The following is a 22,677-nucleotide window of genomic DNA, read 5'->3' on the forward strand; positions in this document are numbered from 1 at the left end:
TTTCTTTCTTTCTTTCTTTCTTTCTTTCTTTCTTTCTTTCTTTCCTCTCACAAATCAAATCTAATTGGTGAGAAGCAGTTTGGGCAAAACCAATTGCTCACAAATTTCTCCTTGCTATCCAATATTCTTGATTCCATTGGGCCGAAACAGAACCCCAAAATCTGTCCCTCTTGATGATGGTTGACTAGCACTTAAGATGTCCACCAAAGGCAAGTAAGTGACCTGAGTTTCCTTGCCTTTGCTTTTTACCCTGTCCCCATTCTGCAGGCCTTGTGGCAGGAAAAATTGCAAGGGTCGAAAAAAATCAAGAGCCAACACTGTTCCCAAGTATCTCTTTGACCCAAGCCTTTCTGTTACACGGTCATGGTCAGCTGACAAAAGCCAAGGCAGGCATTGGGAACTAGGAAGCAGGGCTTGGGATGCCTGGGAGCAATGGTCACACAGCCTATGGGGATCGTAAAATGGGCTCTTGGGGAATGCATCACATTCTCTGTGCCTGAATGTTATGTTAAAAGTGATAACATAACACATGTGTTATGTTCAATGTATGTGTTTTATTTATCTTGACATTACAGGACCTGAATTCACGAATATCTATAAAACGGTCTTAGAGCCACTGCTGTAAGTTGCCAGAATTGCTTCTTCTTCTTCTTCTTCTTCTTTTTTTGCAACTGTGGATTGGATTACTGTAGCCCGCGCAAATTAGATGCTTTTAATGAATTCCATCAAAAGCATCCCCTTTTTTGATCCCCCAATGTTGCATTGGATTCTAGACTGAGCTCAGGTGGCATCCTACAGTTAAAAGAGCTCCGTTACCTGAAAAGTCATGTTACATATACATGGAAAAGAGGGATCTTTTAACATACAGAAAATCCAGATGTGTAGTGCAGTATAGTGCACATTGCCCACTACAGTTGCTTCACAATACAAAAGTGTTCATTCTTATCCAGATATGGAGTGTTTACTATCAAATATCTCTCCTTTTTGAGACTTGGAGATACATCATTTGTCAAACGATAACTCTAAAGTTGACTGTAGGTTACAATCACATGATCTATACCATTAATAAAGACCAGTGATGGAGAACCTTTTCGGCACTGAGTGCCCAAATTAGAATGCATTTGCATGCACCGGACATCCGAAGACTAACTGGCAGCTGGTCTTCATCACACCAGAGCACCAGAAACCTGAAGACTAGCTGGTCAGCGTGCGCATGCTTGCTTTTTGGCCATTTGGGGGGCCTGGATTTTGGTCATTTTTCGAGCCATTTTCAGGAAGGTTTTTGGGCCATTTTCCAGTGCTCTGGCACCCACAAAGACCAGCTGTCCGGCGTGCAAGTGCACGCCGGAAAGCAGAAGAGCAGCTGGCGATGGCATGTGTGCCCACAGAGAGGGCTCTGCATGCCACATCTGGCATGCGTGCCATAGGTTCGCCATCAGAGTTATACCGTATTGTTTGTAGTATAAGATGCACCGGAGTATAAGACGCAACAAAGTGTTGAAGAGGCAAATAAAAAAAAAAAGGTTTTGCACTCTGCAAACCTCCCCAAAATGGCCCCATTTTTCACGAAAATGGGCCTGTTTTTTTTTTCTTTCAAAAAAAGGGCATGGATAGTCTTTAGGAGGCTTATAGAGAGCTCCTGGGGTGTGAGGGGGGCAGAAATTGAGCAAAAAATGGCCCGTTTTTTGTTCAGCACTCTGGAAGCTCCTAAAGGCTATGCACAGCCATTTTGGTGAAGGGACTGGGGTTTCAGGAGGCCAAAAATGCTGCATTCAGTGTATAAGATGCACCCAGATTTTCAGCCTCTTTTTTGAGGGAAAAAGTGTGTTTTATACTCCGAAAAACACGGTAGACTAAATTCAATGTCCTATAATTCTAGTTGTTACTTTCTTCAGGAGAAATAATATTTTGCCATTGAGCTGAACTTACAGAAAGTTGCTCCTTGTATCGTTTAATAAGGTAAAAAGTTATGGTGCCCTTCAGCTGAACTCAATTCCTGCTGACAGCATCCATACAGTTTTCTTGGCAATGTGATGAGTGGGGTTTGCCAGAGACTTCTTCTGGGATGGTTTTCAGGCTTCTGAGGTTAGCCAGGGTTGGGTAGGAAAACAGCAAAGCAAAGCTCTACACTTATGTTGTGTTTATTTTCTCATTAGGAATTCATTTTAAGGCCGATAAGGCAGCGTGCTTCCAGAACGCAGGCAGAAATTTACATAGCTGAATAATAACTTGATAAAAGAAATCCAGGTCAACATAACTCTGAAGCTGGAGAAGTTCCACCTCTCAAGTACCCTTCCCTTAAGAGAAACCTCTATAGAGAAAGAGTATTTACAGGTACTCCTCGACTTACGTCCAAAATTGAGCATTAACATGTATGGCGTTTAGTGGCACATTTGTTAAGTGCGCTTTGCCCCATTTTGCGACTTTTCTGGCCACAGTTATTTAGTGAATCACTGTAGTTGATGAAATAGTTGTTTAATGACTCTGCCTTCCCCATGGAACTTGCTCCTCAGAAGGTCAGAAAAGGTGATCATGTGACCTTGGGACACAGAACCGGTCGCAAAAATGAGCCATTAACAAACATTGGGATTTTGATCACATGATATGATTATGGGGATGCTGCAAAGGTCGTATCTATGAAAAACGGTCATGAGCTATATTTTTCAGTGCCGTGGTCACTAAACAAACTTTGGTAAGTCGAGAACTAATCGGTAGTTTATCTATGTTCTCCGAAGTTGTACCAACCAGAAAGAGACTTCCCAGCTCTGTGAGAACTCACCCATACAAGGTAGCAGGTTGTATTCCATCCCTAAATTAGGATTTTGATCCCTAAATTTTTTGGGCAAAGCTAAACACTGTGAGGTTGCAAAAATCCCCAAATATTGCTAAATATTACTTTCCACCGAATGAAAAGCAAAGTATATGTTGAGGGAGGTCAAGAGGAAGTACGTGAGCTTCAACTCTTTTGGTCCAACACAAATAGAATCCCCAAGAATTGTCTGAAGAAGTTATTTATAACTAGCTGATAACCCAACCTTATCCAGGTATTTATTTATAGGGGGGAAATGTCTGGACCAAATGTAATTTTTAATGTTAGATTTCCCCCCTTACCAGACGGAGCCCCCTTGTGGAGTACTGTGAAGTCGTTACCATGGCATCTCCACTGCACTGTACAGTAGAAGCCATTTTACTGCAGTACAGTAGAAGCCATTTGAAGACACAACAGGCTGTTTTGTAACAGAACACCCCCCTTGGGGTGTATTAGGGGTGTCTCACTCCCACAATATTTGTTTCCAGAGAGTAAGTCATCTGTGTACCAAATTTGGTTGAAATTGCTTGAGGCGTTCCAGAGTTATGCTGGAACATACACACAGCCATATATATGTATGTGTGTGTGTGTGTGTGTGTGTGTGTGTATGTGTTTGTGTGTTATATATATATATATATATATATATATATATATATATATATATATATATATATATATATATATATATATATATATATATATATATATATATATATATATATATATATATATATATATATATATATATATATATATATATATATATATATATATATATATATATATAATGTTACAACCCCTGGTATGACTATGAGTGGTTAAGACTCCTGCCTAAGATATATACAGCCCGGGTTCTAATCCCAGTAAGGGTATGGCTAGCTGATGAGAGCTAATTAGCTCGAAATAGATCTATCCTAGTCTAATTAGCTCGAAATAGATCTATCCTATATATATAAATGCTTATTTTAAAAAATATCCATGGAAATTTTAAAAATGTTTTCAGTGGGGTTTAAAAAAAATCCCCATGCCTTGGGCATTTTTTTTCCTGAATATTGAATGGCAGATAACAAGACAGCTGAGGAGATCCACTTTTTTCTTGAGATTCTTGAGGTGAAAATGAAGGACTTTATTGCTTTGTTTCCTATCACAGAAGTTAAACTGACAGTCAGTTTCTCAGTGCAGATATGTCAGTTATTTCGACAACCAAGAGTTGATAGCATCAAAGAAGCTCGGGCCAAACGTTGGTTACACAAGAAGAGAAGTAGAAGAAAAAAAAGTACTAGGATTAAAATAGGGAGTTACCTCAACATGCTTTATTTCTGGGGATTTGATTGAGGGTGCAATTGTATGTATCGTTCAATAAATCAAACCAGAATTACGAACTGCAATAATAGTTGATCATATGATCTTTGAATACGGTAATTTTCTAAGGTTAAAAAAAAGATGCATATGCCTCCTTCAGCAAAATAAACAAATACCAAAACCAATATCGAATCAAAAATATTGTTTTTCTGCAATGCTTTATCGATGTATACGTGTATATCACTAAGAGGGAGAAAAATGTTAGTATCTGATAAACATTAGTCTGAAAAACTGATGGTAACCGTTATAGAATATCTGATTGTATTTCTTGTAACAAATTAGCAGAAACTCCTCTGGAAAGTAGGAGAAAAAAAATAACTGTTTTGTTTAAATGTAGTTTACTGACAGTGATACACATTACTTTGAAAAGCTACTATAAATCTGCTGAAAAATGACTTGATTTATCAACTCTGTTTTGAACCTGGTTAGGAAAGGGAAAATATAAATATAACAACCAAAACAACAACAACAACAACAACAACAACAACAACAACAACAACAACAACAAGGGACGCCCATAGTTATTCTTGGATCTGGTTGTCTCCTACGGCAGTTCTTAAATTTGCCATAAATGGACAACTTATATCCGCATTTAAGAAAATCCCAGAGTTGAAAGGAACTTTGGGTGTCTTCTAGTCCAACCCCCTACTCAAGCAGGAGAGTCTATACCATATGAGACAAGTGACTATTCAGTCTCACCTTGAAAGTCTACAGTGATGGAGCACCTACAACTTCTGAAGGCAAGATGTTCCACTGAATAATTGTTCTCACCATCAGGAAATTTCTCCTAAGTTCTAGGTTGGTTCTCTCCTTGATTAGTAACCCTTAGTAATTAGTAATCCTTGATTTACCTAACCCAGTACAAATAGCAGCAATATCAGCAAAGGTGAGTGGCCTGCACCTTTGTCACCTGGCATGACAGAAGAATACTGGTCAAATCCAGAACAAAAATGTCAGGGAGTTAAAGCCGAAGAAAAGAACAATGTACTTGCTTATTAGGCAAAGGTTCAGTACAATTTAGATGGTGTATCTTTTTCAGATAACCATGTTCTATTTTGTTGCTGATTCTCTGAGATAAGAAGACTTGCAACTCATAGCATCCTGCAACTTGAATATATGGAAACATCTTTGTTCCAAATATGAAACATTTTGGTCAAAGGCTGAAAGACTGGAAATCAGCTATCAAGGAACACCTAAAGGTGTCCCATTTCTTAAGGTTTCATTTCCATTTTTCACATTTGTTAAGAAGAGGGCACCTCAGCTTTCCTTTTAAGACTACATTATGGTTTGACTTTTGATTTTTTTTTCAAGAAATATTCAGTTTGGAGTTTTCTTTATTATAAGAAGTAGCTCTTCTTGTATGGACAGAATTTGTTTATTGTTAAGCATCTTTAATTGTTTCTTTGTATTTTCTGTATTCTTCTTTACAATAATAGACAATAACCGATATATGTAAATTAGCTCTTGGATGTCTTATTCCTGAGATCTCATTCCCCAAAATCCAGATTGCAAAACAGCTATCAAATATTTATCTAATTCCCCAAAGGGCATTGATTAATTTTAGAATGTAGAATTGTAAAGTAAGAAAAAAGAAGAAGCTTGGCTTTCTTATCTCACTCTTCCTGATTAGATTGCATTATTTCATTTGCTTCATTCTTTTGAAAGGTTAAAAATAGAAATCCAAGATTTGCTTAGAATACTAGCTTGTTATCTGCAGGAAACGAAGCACTGCTAAATAGCAAGTTGTCATTTGCGAATGTTCAGATAATGCATTACCACAAAACTACTTGGTGAATGGCAGAGAATGGCCAGTCAGAGATCTGAGCTGAAGAAGGGCCTTCAGATCAACTTTTCCACTGAGGTAGATCTCATCTTGAAACTCTTATGACCTACCGTGATAGAAAATAGAGACCCTTTGAAATGTTATACTTTCTACTGGTCCCAGAATATTAATGGGGTAAAGTGATAGAAAGTCAAAGTTCACATGTTCTATTATTGACTTCCCATATGATTCTGTTCATTGGTCAAAAGTAGTAAGCACTAGCGTTAATACTTAGACCTATATACCACTTCATAATGCTTTAAGCACTCCCTAAGTTGTTTACAGAGACAGTATATTTTCCCCAGCAATCTGGGTCCTTATTTTTGATATATTGAAACACTGCTAACATGTCACCCCTAGTTCTTCTTTTCATCCTGCAACCGTTCTTTATACGTTTGAGCCTCCAGTCCCCTAATCTCTTTGTTGCTCTTCTCTACACTCTTTCTAGTGTCTCCACCTCTTCTTTACATTGTGATGATCAAAACTGGATGGTTTGCGAACAAAATTGATGAACAAAAGACACATAGCAGAAAGGAGAAGGCGGAGAAGGCTATTGGTACATTGGGGAGCAGATCAAGGCTATACCTACCTTAATCACAGACGTCTCCATTCGAGAGGGAGGGCCCTGTACTTGTGCGGCTGCGGCCATGTTTGCAATTGTGGTAAGGTGGTTCATCTGATTCATGGCCATTGTGACGGATGCTGGGGGCAAGCTGACCGGAATAAGCGGATGGGGCATCATCATGAAAGGTAGCTCAAGGCCTGGGGGGTGGGGGGGTGGGGGAGGGAAGCAAAAATAAAGTTTATGATGTATCGAATAATGAAGGTTGCAAACAGTTTTGAACATGAAACCAAGGTCAATTCAGGACCTACCAGGTAAAGCCTGACTCAATCGTTCCTTAGCAAGGCAGCATCCTATCCATCAATATCACAATGTAATATTTTAGACAAGAATTGTTTCTAGGACTTTGGAGGGAAATCGGAGCCAGCTTATCTGAGAAAATTGATTCCTTTGGAATAAGGCTTACGATGGGATTTAAACTCCCACTTTGATCATGTGGACGGAATGTAACATCTCTCCCTAAAAATAATGAGCAATGGCAGAAGGTTTATTCAATGGTTTGTTCAAGATTATCTAGGAAAATTCTGTGAGAGACTGTGAATAGAGTAGAGTAGAGTAGAGTAGAGTAGAGTAGAGTAGAGTAGAGTAGAGTAGAGTAGAGTAGAGTAGAGTAGAGTAGAGTAGAGTAGAGTAATCTGTAAAGTAGAGTAGGGTAGGGTAGAATAGAATAGAATAATAGTATTTAGAGTAGAGTAGGGTAGGGTAGGGTAGAGTAGAGCAGAGCAGAGCAGAGCAGAATAGAACAGAGCAGAGCAGAGCAGAGCAGAGCAGAGCAAAATAGAAAGTAATAGAAAAGTCTTTCTTGGCCAAGTGTAATTGTAAGAATTTGTCTGCGATGCATCAGTTCTCAGTGTACATACAATCAAGAAAGTGTTCAATCATAAGATGCACTCATAAATCCTAAGATAAAACCAACAAAGTGATAAACACACAATACTAATAGGAGTAGGTAATAGGAAAGGTGAGACGGATAATAGTAATACAGCTCTACCACGTGGTTAGATATCCTTAGGCATAAGAGAGAGCTGTGGGAATTAGGTGTTTAGCAGAGTGATGGCATGGAGGGAAGAAACTGTTTTTGTCTCTGGTTGTTTTGGCATGCAATGCCCTATAGTGGTGTCCTGAGGAGAGAAGTTGAAACAGTTTATGTCCAGGATGTGAGGGGCCTCTAGATATTTGTGCTGCGATTTGTGCTGTGACCCTGAGGAAAAAAAATGTGGTTAATTCAATAAATTTCCCATAAATGCCGTATCTGCGCTCCTGTTCGTTGCAAAGGACTTTTGTGAGGCCCTGCACAGCTGTCATACTGCAAATTAACCTTATCACCACCTGATTCACGAGTGGTGTACAAATACATCTTTCTGCAACTGTGCCGAGTTGTGCAAAATAAAGATGCAATATAAATATGATGATTACGATTGTCATCATCGTTAACGGTTTGAATTGGTAGCTATATATATATATATATATATATATATATATATATATATATATATATATATATATATATATATATATATATATATATATATATATATATATATATATATATATATATATATATATATATATATATATATATATATGGCAAAATCTATAGCGCTGCTTGCATTGTTGATGATTCTAGGATCGTTTCAAGCTCCTTTGAATCACTGTGAGAAAAGCCAAATAATCCCCCTCTCAAATAAATAAATACACTCTCACACACAGAGATTAATAAAATAAGGGAGTTAGAAGGGACCAAGGGTGGGATTGAAAATTTTTAGCAACTGGTTCTCATCCTAGTTGCTGGGTGGGTGTGGCCTAGTTGGCTTCCTGCACCACAACAGGTGGGGCATTTTCACCCTCCTCAAGCTCTGGAGGCTTTCCTATAGCCTCCAGGAGGGCGAGAACTGTCTCCCCTGGGATCCAGAGGGCCTCCGGAGGCCAGAAATGGACCCATTTCTAGACTTCCAGTACTTCTGGTAGGCCCATATTTCACCCTCCCAGAGACTCCGTGGGGACCCTGCACTTATCTGGCATCCAACATGGGAGCATGGAGACTCTTGGGAGGGGCAGGGCAGGGTGGGAGAGGTCAGCCAGTCCTTGTAACTACTGGTTCAGCAAACTAGATTAAAATTAACATCCGGTTCGCTCAAACTAGTCCGAACCGGCTGAATCCCACCCCTGCTTATACCTAGATCATCTAGTCCAATCCCCCACCCAAGCAGGAGACCCTACATCATTTCTGACAGATGGCAGTCCAGTCTCTTCTTGAAAGCTTCCAGTGATGAAGTTCCCACAACTTCCAAAGACAACTTCTGTTTCATTGGTTGATTGTTTTCACTGTCAGAAAATTTCTCCTGATTTCCAGGTTGAATCTCACCTTGATCAGTGTCTAACCCATACACACAGACACTCCTACCTATCGCTTCAATTCAAGCACAAACCCAAAAATTAGCCTAGTGAAAATTCAATCCTACATTTCTCCATGCAGTGAGAGGATGGCAAAAATGCTTAATTTTGAAATGGACTGAAATTTATCATTTTCTGAATCTAGGAGAAAAAAAAAAGATTACTCATCTGATATTTAGGAATCTAAAAGAAAAAAAAATAAGAATAGGAGCATGAGAATCACCCTGTTTGGCCTGTAAACTAGAATATACATACATACATACATACATACATACATACATACATACATACATACATACATACACACACACACACACACACAAACACACACACTAATTATTAGTTTGGTTCTGTCTTTATTTTCTTTTTCTTGTGCGCCACTCCCATGCGCCATTTCCTGGGTCACTATAATGAGTTAAATGATAGTTAATCTGGAAGAAACATACACAAAATTTAAGCTGTAAATAGAAAAACAGAATGAAAACTCATTAACGCAATCATTTGGTTAACTTCAATTTATGTTAGTATTTTAAGCTCAGTACTGACTATGCAGGGTACTTAATATACAAATAATATCAGTAAATAAATATCCTAATTCACTTTATATTTAAAATCATATTCTCTACTAATGGAGTGAACAATCAACTATTGCATATCTTTAAAGCAGACTTGCGAATCTCATACATAAATATATATGCTTGCTTTGCCGTGGCTTATCTAATTTAGGGTAACAGCTTCTTCTATTTACATCTATGCTTAGTTCCCCTTCCTGCCTTTGATAGTTGTTAATGTCTATAATTTGCCACTAGTTGTCAGTACAATATTGCTTGCATAGGTAATCATGCTGTAGAATTACCTAGACAAAAAAAATATTCACAGCTTTTTTATAAGGCAATGTCTTCCAAAAAAAAAAAAAAAAAAAAAAAACCAGCTCTCCTTTATTCACAAAGACTGGAAAAAAATCCATTTACAGGTGGAGAGACCAAGCCATCTCCAAACCACCCTTTTAAAAAGCTGCCAAAACAGGAGTGAAATTCAGCAGGTTCTGGAGAACCGGTAGCGGAAATTTTGAGTAGATCAGAGAACCGGCAAATACCACCTCTGTGGGAATGGGAATATGGGGTTGGAATGGAGATTTTGCAATATTCTTCTCCCAGGAGTAGGGAGGGAATGGGGATTTTTCAGTATCCTTCCCCTGGAGTTGGGTGGGAATGGAGATTTTGCGGTATCATTCCCCTGGAGTTGGGTGGGAATGGAGATTTTACAGTATCCTTCCCCTGGAGTGGGGAGGGAATGGAGATTTTACAGTATCCTTCCCCTGGAGTTGGGTGGGAATGGAGATTTTGCGGTATCCTTCCCCTGGAGTTGGGTGGGAATGGAGATTTTGCAGTATCCTTCCCCTGGAGTGGGGAGGGAATGGAGATTTTGCAGTATTCTTCCCCTGGAGTTGGGTGGGAACGGAAATTTTGCAGTATCCTTCTCCTGGAGTTGGGTGGGAATTGGGATTTTGCAGTATCCTTCCCCTGGAGTTGGGTGGGAATTGGGATTTTGCAGTATCCTTCCCCTGGAGTTGGGTGGGAACGGAGATTTTGCAGTATCCTTCTCCTGGAGTTGGGTGGGAATGGAGATTTTTCAGTATCCTTCCCCTGGAGTTGGGTGGGAATGGGGATTTTGCAATATCCTTCCCCTGGAGTTGGGTGGGAATGGAGATTTTGTGGTATCCTTCCCCTGCCACACCCACCAAACCACACCCACAGAACTGGTAGTAAAAATATATGAATTTCACCACTGAGGGGGGGGGGGGCACCCGTGATTTCCACTACCAGTTTGGGTGAACTGGTCCGAACCGGCTGAATTCCACCTCTGACTTTATGTAATCAATTAAAGTGAAAAATGTTACAAGATCAGTGGATTCCCAGCACTTCAGGGACCCATAAAATTGGATAACAATGCCTTTATTCTACTCAAAGTTGCATACCTTTTAATCAAGGAAACTACAAAATGAAACACTCATCAATTCAAGATATACGTGATACTTTCATTTTTTTTAAACCAGGGCTACCATTTGGTTAAGCAAGCAACCTCGACAATTTTGCATTTTAATGTATGTGATTAGTGTACATTAGTGATAATAAAGTTATTCTAAGCCTATTGCGCAGCTTAACCTTTGGGAGAAGAATAAGGAGCTATCACAATGAAATAATAAAGAGCCACCTTGTTTTTCTTAGCAGTACTCTTAAAAAAACTTCATCGCCTTCAGAAAAGGTTGTTCGTAATCTAATTAGACCAAAGCTCAGGCCCCAAGTCAGTGGCCTTCCTATACACTTGCTTCAGCCAAGTTAATCTTTAAGGTGACTCTAGTGTGTTTTGGCTGAACTTCTAAGTGCCTCCACTTATTCCCCCAACAGACTTCTGGGCTGTGAAAATAAGCCTGCCTTTCAGATATGCAGAAAGTTTGTTGGGCTCTCTGCCCATTCCTTACAATCTCTTTCTTCGCACTTTTCCTCTGACGCTCTGTTTCTAGACCAGCATGTCTAGAAGTGTGACCAGAATACATGGGTTTTTTTCACATGCTTTCTATATTTATTTATTTATTAGAGGACTTGATTCACAGGTCAATTTTCTGTTGGTGAAGAATTGACATAGTTCAGCTTGCTGTTTAAAGCCAAGAGAGAGACACTCTTTTTTTAAAAAAAAAAAGTTAAAACACAAATAGTTAATCAGTAAAACAATCATAACCAGGGAAAGTCTGGCAAAATACTGTATCTGTATACATTTTCTGAAAGCAAAATGAACAGGAGGAAAATGTATCCCTAGATAAAGAGGAACCCATAAGCAGGAAGAGACACAAGAGAAGTTCTTCTAGATTTGCAAGGGCACTTTCAGAAACATCCAGAGGGTGGGCTGCTCCAGATTTGACTGAGTTTGGGCAACCCTCTAGCAAAGATTCTGTGTGGTTCAGCAAACCCCCAAATTCCACTCCTGGCTGGCCATGCCCATCCCTCCCAGGAGTCTCCATGTGGCCCGTTTTGGATTCCAGAAAAATGCAGGGCCCATGTGGAGGCTTGGAGAGGGGAAAAATGGGCCCATTTGTAGCCTTGAGGGAGTCTCTGGAGCCTAGGGGAGGCCGTTTTTGCCCTCTTGGAGGCTCGAGGAAATCCTCCGGAGCCCAAGGAGGGTGAAATATGGGCCTCTCAGAAGTTCCGGGAGGCCTGTCAAGAGAGCCCAGGGAGGGTGAAAACATACCCCACCCCCGCCATGGTGTAGGAGGCTGACTAGGCCATGCCAACCTGGCCATGCCCACCCAGCAACCAGGCAGAGAAACCGTTGCTAAAAATTTTGAAGCCCACCCCCTGGAAACATCTTCTTGGTATCTGACCTTGGTATCTGAACCTAGTATCTGAACATGGAGTCTTTGGATAGCCAAGTTATCAGGCCTGCAGCCATCTTTTCTTTTGGATCTTTGGCCTGCCACACTTTCTATTATTCTGAATGGGTAGAACTGCCAGCATGGCAGTGGGAGATTGGACCATGTGATGGACTTGTGGCTGTGGGTCAAGATTTTGAACTTTCAACTGGGTGGGGAAAACCAAGAAGCTTTCAGATTTAGGTTTTCCCAGATGTGCCAACAGGGCTCTTTTAATAAATTGGAACGTTGAGCAATACTTTGCCTTGGACTCTGATTTGCTTTTAGATGCTATTTGGAACCCCGACACAAGTTAAAGATATTTAGGACTTTCAAAGGTAAATCAATGCTTGAATTATGTCCAATGTGACATTTTGGCAACTGGAAAAAATAATAATGCATTATTCCAACACCTTGCAACAGTTAGCAATCTAGGGGCAATATTTCATACCACCTGAAATTTCCAGATACTTTCCAAGTCAGGTTCATGTCAAGAGGATTAAATGGGGTAGAATTGTTACCTTTCTACCTATATTTCGCTCACATATTTTGTATCATTTATATGAGCTCCATTTGTCACGGAGACCATTCCTGCATAAAATGTGATAGGTAGTTTCAGCCCTTCTGGGTCACTTAACACAACCATAATCCCAGTCTTGGCCTTTGAGATCATATTCCATTTTTTGTGTGATTATCATCTACGACAAAATTGCCTGCAATCCATCTGCTGAAAGATAATCACTTTGGTGCTTCAATAAATGATGGATCCTCTTCAGTATAATCATCCAAATCAAACATTTGGTTCTCTTTCCTCAAAATGTCAATATATATTCCACTTTACTTCTTTGGGATAAAGCTTAGGCATTAGCCATTCTGTTGCCATATGGAAAGAGAGATTAACCCTTTGCAACGTGTTAAGATCTTCAGAGGAAGGTTTCTATCGAATACAAAGCCCGACTGTCTTGAAAAATGGGGATTAGAGGAACACCTAGAAACCAATTGCATTTATGTTTTGTTTTTGGAGGCCTCCACCACTTGCCATAAATGAAAGGAAAGCATTTTGTGACCAGAAAAATGTTCAAACGACTATACAATAGCAGTAGTAGTTCTCACATCCTAGGGCAGTGATGGTGAACCTTTTCGGCACCAAGTGCCCAAACCGGAACGTACATTGATGTGCATGCAGGTGTGTGTGCCAGAGCACCGGAACCATGAAGACCACATGGCCGGCACATATATGCCTGTTTTTTGGCTGTTTTTGGACTGTTTTCAGGCTGTTTTTTGGCCCGAAAAACAGCCTAAACATGGCTTGAAAAGAGCCCCCAAATGCTCTAAAAAACAGCCTAGGTTTTGGGCGTTTGCAGGCCATTTTCCAGTGCTCCGGTGCCCGCAAACACCAGCTGTCCGGTGCACATTTGCATGCTGGAAAACAGAAGAAGAGCTGATGAATGATACCTGTGTATCATTAATCACAGCTGACGAGCTGCATGAAACTTTATATGTTGCTGGAGATATATAATTATTTACAAACATAGATAGAAAATGAAATGAAATGAAATCAATAAAATAGAATAAAGAAGTAGAGTAGAATAGAATAGAATAGAATAGAATAGAATAGAATAGAATAGAATAGAATAGAATAGAATAGAATAGAATAGAATAGAATAGAATAGAATAGAATAACAGAGTTAGAAGGGACCTTGGAGGTCCTCTAGTCCACCCCCTGCATAGGCAGAAAACCCTACACCACTTCAGACAAATGGTTATCCAATCTCTTCTTAAATACTTCCAGTGTTGGGGAGCTAAAGCTCCTTATAAGTGCTTGACTTTTAATACCCAATTTTATCCTATTCCTAATTTTTCTAGGCTTTGATTATGTGCCCTCTAGACAATTTCAAGTCCTAGAAACCGCAAAGAAAATTTCTAGATAACAATCTATTCCTAACCCTATTCTCCCAATGATACACCCATTAAAACAGAACCCATCCGTCTTTCTGCTGGTCAGCCTCTTCTTTTCTTTCCTTCCACCTTTTCCAACACTCTCTTTTTTCAGAGAGTCAGGTTTTTTTTCATGATATGTCTGAAGTAGCATAATTTGAGTCTGGTCATTTGTGCCTTGAAGGAGAATTCTGGTTTGATTTGTTCAATGATCCCTTGCTTTGTTTTCTTGGATGTCCAAGATATTCCCATGGGTTTTTCTCAACTAGAATTCTTTAGAAGTTAACAAATATTTTCAAAGTGCTTACATAGTAGTACCAGGAATTAAAACATTTTGACTCTATTAAATTTTCAACAGTTAAAAAGAAACTTAAATTGTGAAACTACAGGATATTAGATCAGGCAGTCTAAGTGAAGATAGTATTCAATGAGAATATGGAGTTCCCCATACTTAAAAGATGATATCAACTACTCCATCCATTGGGCAATCAATCTGTGGGAAGTTGAAGGAATATGTGACTTGTAATAGTAAAGTAACAATTAACTAATAATTAATCATATCCAGGATCCAGGAAGATATTTCTGCATTCAGAGGACTGAAAGAGACTGACTGGACCAAGATCATCCAGCCTAAGAAAGGATTAGAACTCACAGCTCCCCAGTTTTAACCTGGTGTCTTGGTCATGACACCAAGTGTATTATTTATTCATTTCTTTATTTAATTTACGGACAGATTAACAGAGTTGGAAGGTACCTTGTAGGTCATCTAGTCCAACCCTCACGGCCACCCAAGCAGGAGACCTGGCCTACACCATTTCTGACAGATGGCAGTCCAGTCTCTTCTTGAAAGCCTCCAGTGATGAAGCACCCACAACTTCTGAAGGCAGCTTCTGTTCCACTGGTTGATTGTTCTCACTGTCAGAAAATTTCTCCTTATTTCTTGGTTGAATCTCTCCTTGATCAGCTTCCATCCATTACTCCTTGTCTGACCTTCAGATGTCTTAGAAAATAGCTTGACCCCTTCCTCTCTGTGGCAGCCCCTGCAAATATTGGAAGACTGCTCTCATGTCTCCCCTGGTCCTTCTCTTCACTAGGCTGGCCATGCCCATTTCCTGTAACCATTCTTCATGTGTTTTAATCTCTAATTATTTAATTAATATTAAATAACTTTTTTCCACAAAAAAAAATATGGAGGTGCAATCTCCCTAAACTGAAAGCATTTCACTAAATATATATTCTCATTTATTTGGGGGAAAAAACACATACCTATGCGACACTCGTTCAATTGGTTGTGCTACGCTTTGGAGGAAAATGCACTTTCGAACGTGCATTTCCCTGGGAAAAAAAAAATCATGCAAAATAGACAGATGGTAGCCACAATCAATAAACATTGCAATAATTTGGGTGTGCATGTGATTTGCTTTTATTGTTCTTGATCAGTAAATAGCATCTGGCTTCGCTTTCTACTTTATGGGGAAAACCTTGCATTTACTTTTCCTTGATTTCACCAGTCATCTGTTGGTCTATTAACACAATATATTATTAGAACCATTTTTCAAGCAGCCGTTTTTGTATAGGATGTGTTTAAATATTCAAAGTACTAAAGGTAGCAAATGTCATTTCTTTCATAGTTGCCAGCTCCCAGTGTTTTACCCTAATGAATATGTATAAAATATACCCTTTATGTATAAAATATAGTTTGTGTTTGTTGCAGAAGATTTTTTTTTAAATAATAGATGAATTTTAGGTTTGCTGCAACATATTCAATAAAGTGTGATTAATTTGGTTTTTAAAAAATGCAAACTAGACATTACTATATTACTTTGCAAAATGCACAGCTTGCAACATTATTGTCTCAGTGGGAACTTAAATTGAATTGTAAAATGTGTCTTATTTCTACTTTGATTTATGTAAGAAATTGCAGTGGAAGAACATTCTTTTTTTAAAAAAAATTCTGTGCTTCTTAAATGGGACAGCACTGATAAACATTTACGCTCAGACGGGCATTATTTTGTAGAGAATTTTTAAAATTTGAGGAATATGAATATTCACATGCAGAATATCTCTCTCTCTCTCTCTCTCTCTCTCTCTCTCTCTCTCTCTCTCTCTCTCTCTCTCTCTCTCTTGAATATTCAAGACTCTGTATTTCTTACTTTTCACTTATGTTTGCACCCTGGCAATATTTAAATTTAGATTTTAAATGTAGTTAAAAGCCAGACCCCCATAAACTAACCATAATCTATTTTATTAATGTTGCTTCTTTTTTTTTCCCCAGAAGAATTCTTACTGTATTTAGGAATGCTCAACCGTTATGCGTCAGAACAAGTAAAGAAATGTTTAGAAGAAAAAGGCAAGTAATTTTAACATTTAATGCACTTTGTGTAATAAATTGTTTATGTTGTTACATCCAGAATATCATCCATTTCCATCTGATTCCATGCTACACCAACATTTGCAATAGAACATATAATCATAAAATTTCCCTGTAAGCTTTTGCAGCACACCTGATGTCAGTTGAAGAACTAAGAAATAGCTTATTAAATGTTTTAAAGAATTTATTTCTTTGTGATTTAGCTAAATGTGACAGTTGGACAAACTATAGTAAAGCTGCATTTGCCAGTGGGGGGAAAAAAAACCCCAGAAGAAGATTCCCATATCAGGGTCCTTATTTTGACCCCAAAAGCCATTTTTATGGACTCTTGACAAATACAATCCCAATTTTATGTACCCCATAACAACCAGTTTGATTTCGACTAGGAAATATAATCATAAGGAAACTCAGCACTGAATATAGAGTTTATCTCTAGGCTGAAGGCCAAGAGATAAACTACTGTATATATTGTTGGTGGAGATTCTAATTCATCCAGGACATGGCTGTCCCAAAGATGCTTTTTCAAGAGGCAACTGAACTTTCTTTTTGTTCCCCTTGAACATGTTTCACTTGTGTGTGTGTGTGTGTGTGTGTGTGTGTGTGTGTGTGTGTGTGTGTGTTGTATTTGTACTGATATTTGTACTGTGGTATTTGTACTGATAAATAAATAAAGACATACCAGGGGTTGTAACACAAATATATATACACAAATACATACATACATACATACATACATACATACATACATACATACATACATACATACATACATACATACATACATACATACATACATACATATATATATATATATATATATATATATATATATATATATATATATTCTATTTGTACTGATTTGTACTGATAAATAAATAAAGGGAGACTAGTATAGATCTATTTCGAGCTAATTAGCTCTCATCAGCTAGCCACACCCTTACTGGGATTTGAACCTGAGCTGTATTAATCTTAGGCAGAAGTCTTAGCCACTAAGCCACAGGCTCGCCTCCTTATCAATATAAATATATTGTTGGCTTATGAGCCGAGGTGGCACAGTGGTTAGAGAGCAGTACCACAGGCTACTTCAGCTGACTGCTAGCTGCAGTTCAGCAGTTCAAATCTCACTGGCTCAAGGTTGACTCAGCCTTCCATCCTTCTGAGGTGGGTAGATTGAGGACCCAGAGTGTTGAGGGAAATATGCTGACTCTGTAAACTGTTTAGCACTATGAAGTGGTATATAAGTCTAAGTGCTATTGCTATTATTTGCCTTTAGAACCATTTTGGCATTCAAGGTAAGAATATCTGTGACAGGTTAAAAAAAAAGACTAAGATGGCATCAGTGACCATGTGTCGAACATTTTAAAAAAATGGGAATTTTGAACACATAGGTGGCTATTTTGTTGTTTTTTTGATCCTATTGAACTTGTGATAACTTGTAACAGATTATTCTTTATATCATGGTTTGGAGCACCAGGTAATCCAGATTCCACTTTGCAACGTCCAGAAAATGCTTCATTTTGTGAATTCCCCCACCCAAAACCTTAAAAGATGTTTCCATTATAACCAACTCCCTATTATGCCATGGGCTGCAATTTTATTGCAAAATTTTAACTCTCCTTCCCCCCCTCCCCCTGTAATAATAAGTTGTCCTCTGCCCCAAATTTAATCTATGATAGCATTTAGCTGGGGTTTTTGAAGTAAATATCACTAGATAAAAAGCCATCTGGTCCCGAATAATGCGACACTTGAATGCCCGTATTAGTGTTTGAAAATGAGAGCACAAATCTTCTAAAAGGATTAATTTCCATAAGAAAGATAGCTCACAGATCTACAAAAGGCGTAAATTCAAAACATAATAAACTGCCAAGAGGGAAAGGTAGATTAAAGTAAGGGAGAAATGCCTCGTTACTCTTATATAGAAGAGGTTCTCTATCAATTACATTTGCTACAGGAGAATTGTTCAAAGCTTTGAATATCAACTACAACCTGGAAGACATTGTGTGAAAGATGTAATAATCCATCCGAGGATGATATGTGCATGTGTGTCTAAATATATATACATAAAATCAAGCTTATCATTTGGATATTCAACAGGAAAGCACAAAGAAGCTCGGAGTCTTACTCTAATGTGGAGAGCTAAGCAAGTTTTGTATATTTATTAAAGATTTATATTTGACAAGAGCTTTGCTTTATGATAGACTAAAAATACCGCCGTTGCCATGCAAAGCTACTTTTGCTGCCCTTTCGAGTATATTTCAATATCCTGTTTCAAAATAAGTTCCTCTGAATGGATCCCTGATGTGACACAACCGGTTATTTTTGACTAAATGATTGAAAACAACTCCTAGGGCCCCCCAAAGGTGCCTTTTCAAGAGGCACCTGGACTTTCTTTCCTTTTTTTTTTCTTTGAAGACATTTTCTTTGAAGAAGCTTCTTGGATGAGAAGAGAAACATCTTCAAGGGAAAAGCACAAAGTCCAGTTGCTTCTTGGAAAAACATTTTTGGGAGAACCATCACCTGGATGACTGAGAATCTCCATAGACATTCCCAGTCGTCGTCGTCGTCATCATCATCATCATCATCATTTAATGATCCCATAATCCCTTGCGTGGTGGATTCTGGGCAACTAAATGGAGCTAACGGAGCAGTTTAATGGCCGGATGTCCTTCCTGTTGTTTGTTTAGTAGATATATTCTCCTTGTGTCGGCGAGAGAGAAATAGTTGTCTCTACCTAGGATTGAACTCACAGCCTCCTGATTGTAAGGCGAGAGCTCAACCTCTAGGCCACTGCACCACTCTCCATAGACACTCCCAGTGTCCTCCAGAAATGACCTCTAGCTGGTTATTTTAGCAGGTCAATAAGGCTACCTGGAAGTTTATTTGTGTCATTGGGGTCACCTGAGATCATTTATCTCCAGGCTTACACACAATCCTTTCAACAGTTCCAAGAAGGCTTCACACCCACTTGCATGGTGACCCTGAAGACACAGAGAGACCTCCAAGTGGCCTCAACAACTCTCTAAAAGGATGCAAGTGACCAGCTGCCTGCAAGGAATATAAATCCTTCTATTCCCCACCCTCCAGTCAGAGCAGAAGAAGCTCCTTGGATGAGAAGAGAAACGTCTTCAAAGAAAAATCAGAAAATCCAGTTGCCTCCTGAAAAAGCACCTTTGGGACAACCATGACCTGGATGGTTGAGAATAGCCATAAACGTTTAACTAAATGCCTTTCTTTTTAGTGGTCAAGAACGTCTTGGACAGAAAACCTGTTATCTTAATTAGCACAAACACACTGTGTGTGTGTGTGTATGGTTGATCCTCAACTTACAACAGTTCATTTATAGACCGTTGGCAGTTACAACAGCACTGAAAAAATGATGACTATTTTTCACACTTATGACTGTTGCAGCATCCCCATGTGATGTACATTTGGATGCTTGACAACTGACTCACATTTATGACGGCTGCAATGTCCCGGGATCGTGTGATCCCTTTTTGTGACCTTCTGACAAGCAAAGTCAACGGCGAAACCCGATTCTCATAGCAAGTCTGTTGCTAATTTGTGAACTGCAGTCATTCACTTAAGAAGAGTGGCGCAGTGGCCTAGAGGTGGAACTCTCACCTCACAATCAGTAGGCTGTGAGTTCCATCCTAGGTAGAGGCAGATATTTCTCTCTTTGGGCACACTGATAATTTATCTGCTGAACAAAACTCCACCTTGGTGACAGGAATGGCATCCGGCCACTCTGCTAGCTCCATTCAGTTGCCTAGACTCCACCCCACAAAGGATCATAGGGTCGTAAAATGATGATGATGATGATAAGTGATTCGCTTAACAAATGTGGCAAGAAAAGTTGTAAAATGCAGCAAAACTCACTTAATACATTTCTTACTTAACAACATAAATTTTGGGCTCAATTGTGATAGTAAGTTGAGGACTATATGTATTGTAAAACTTTCAATTATGAAATATACTAATCTCAGAAAGATCATAGTAAGATCATTCTGACCAAGGGAAACTAAGCACCCATTTATGGGATCTGAACCAGATGAAAATTATGTATGTCTCCTTGCTAGAGAATAAATAAAGTACAAACTGCTCATAACTTTTTTTAAATATTAAGTTAAGGGCCTCTCTCTCTCTCTCTCTCTGTCTCTCTGTCTCTCTCTCTCTCTCCCTCCCTCCCTCCCTCTCCCTCCCCCTCTCTCTTAACTGCTCCAAGAAAGCTTCTTTTATTTAAAACATAAAGATGGTAGTTACAAGATTTCTGCAAGCATAACTGCTATTCCATTAAGGAAACGGCACTGCAAACAGTAAATACTGCCCCCAAGGGAAATGTAAGTATTGATTTTATTACTACGTTGGTTGGTTTTGTGTTTGCAATTGTCAACTCTCGTTTTAGGTTGTGCATTAAGTGCACTTATAATAGCTTCAGAAAAGAGTAAATATTAATTAGAAAATATTGGTAATGCTTTTATAAGTTTGGGGATTGGTGAAGAATACACATATTTTAAATGGGGAAAAAGGAATGCCGTAAATATAGCTTAGACGTTTAAAAGACCAAACCATAATGACTATACCATTTCTGAGCGGCGAATATCTGGACGAATGGTGAGAGGGGGAAGCAACAGTTCATTCTTGCACATCTTGCGGGCTGCCGTTTAGTGGCTGGTATGTTAGAAATAAGCGTCATGTTCCAATTAATTTATAGGCCTAATGAAGTTTTAAAACCAAAACCAAATTCAGAATTGATGAATAAACTTTATTCAATGCATGTAGTAAAAGTGATGTAAGGTAAAGGTAAAGGTTCCCCTTGCACATATCTGCTCATCATTCCCAATTCTAGGGAGTGGCGCTCATCACCATTTCAAAGCCAAAGAACCAGCGCTGTCTGAAGACGTCTCTGTGGTCTTGTGGTCAGAGTGACTAAACACCGATGGTGCATGGAATGCTGTTACCTCCCCACCAAAGGTGGATCCTATTTTTTCTACTTGCATTTTTAGTGTGCTTTTGAACTGCTAAGTTGGCAGAAGCTCGGACAAGTAACGGGAGCTCACTCCGTTGAGCAGCGCTAGGGATTCGAACCGCCGAGCTGCCAACCTTTCTTATCGACAAGCTCAGCCTCTTAGCCACTGAGCCATGGGTGTATCTTAATTTATAGGCCTAATGAAGTTTAAAAACCAAAAACCAAATTCAGGATTGATAGATAGACTTGATTTGATGCATGTGGTGAAAGTGACTCAAGGCATGATATTTTCATTCGCCAGTTTCAGTATTCCCAAAGTCAAAGTTTTGATTCCATCCACTGATGCTGCTCCGATTTCACCACCAGAATCTTGGGCTCTGCACTGAAAAGTGTTTAGGTAGTTGTGCGCTTACACCAGCAAGACAGCTACTAGATTGAAAGGGTTAAACAGCTCATGCATCAGAGTTGAACCCTAAGGATCTTAGACAAATCAGAGTGGCTTTCTAACCCTGGTGATCCAGTCCAACAAAAAATATCATACAACCAAAGCTGCCTCATACAACCAAAACAATATTAAGGCTGACATTTTAGAGCTGTGTATTTGAAAGGAAGGGACACAGTGGCTCAGTGGCTAAAACACTGAGCTTGTCAATCAGAAAGGTCAGCAGCTCGGCGGTTCAAATGCCTAGCGCCGTGTAACAGAGTAAGCTCCCATTACTTATCCCAGCTTCTGCCAACCTAGCAGTTTGAAAAGACGTAAAAATGCAAGTAGAAAAATAGGAACCACCTTTGGTGGGAAGATAACAGCGTTTTGTGCGCCTTTGGCATTTAGTCATGCCAGCCACATGACCATAAAGACATCTTCGGACAGAGCTGCTCTTCGCCTTTGAAACAGAGATGAGCATCGCCCCCTAGAGTTTGGAATGACTAGCATATACTGTATATGTGAGGGGAACCTTTATCTTTATCTTATTTGAAAGGAGATCT

At 39.1% G+C, this 22,677-nt stretch overlaps 1 protein-coding gene across 4 annotated transcripts in view; it reads right to left on the reverse strand.

Moving 5' to 3' along the window:
- The window catches only part of DACH1 (dachshund family transcription factor 1), a 363,503-nt gene that overhangs the window by 103,458 nt on the left and 237,368 nt on the right, over nucleotides 1–22,677 (reverse strand). For all 4 annotated transcript variants that reach the window (XM_081949432.1, XM_081949431.1, XM_081949430.1 and 1 more), the window contains one exon: nucleotides 6,583–6,755. In XM_081949432.1, coding sequence (XP_081805558.1) covers nucleotides 6,583–6,755 — 173 coding nt within the window. The remainder of the gene's footprint in view (nucleotides 1–6,582; nucleotides 6,756–22,677) is intronic.

This window comes from Natrix helvetica (assembly GCF_964273705.1).
Source record: "Natrix helvetica genome assembly, chromosome: 3".
Taxonomy (NCBI): Eukaryota; Metazoa; Chordata; class Lepidosauria; order Squamata; family Natricidae; genus Natrix; species Natrix helvetica.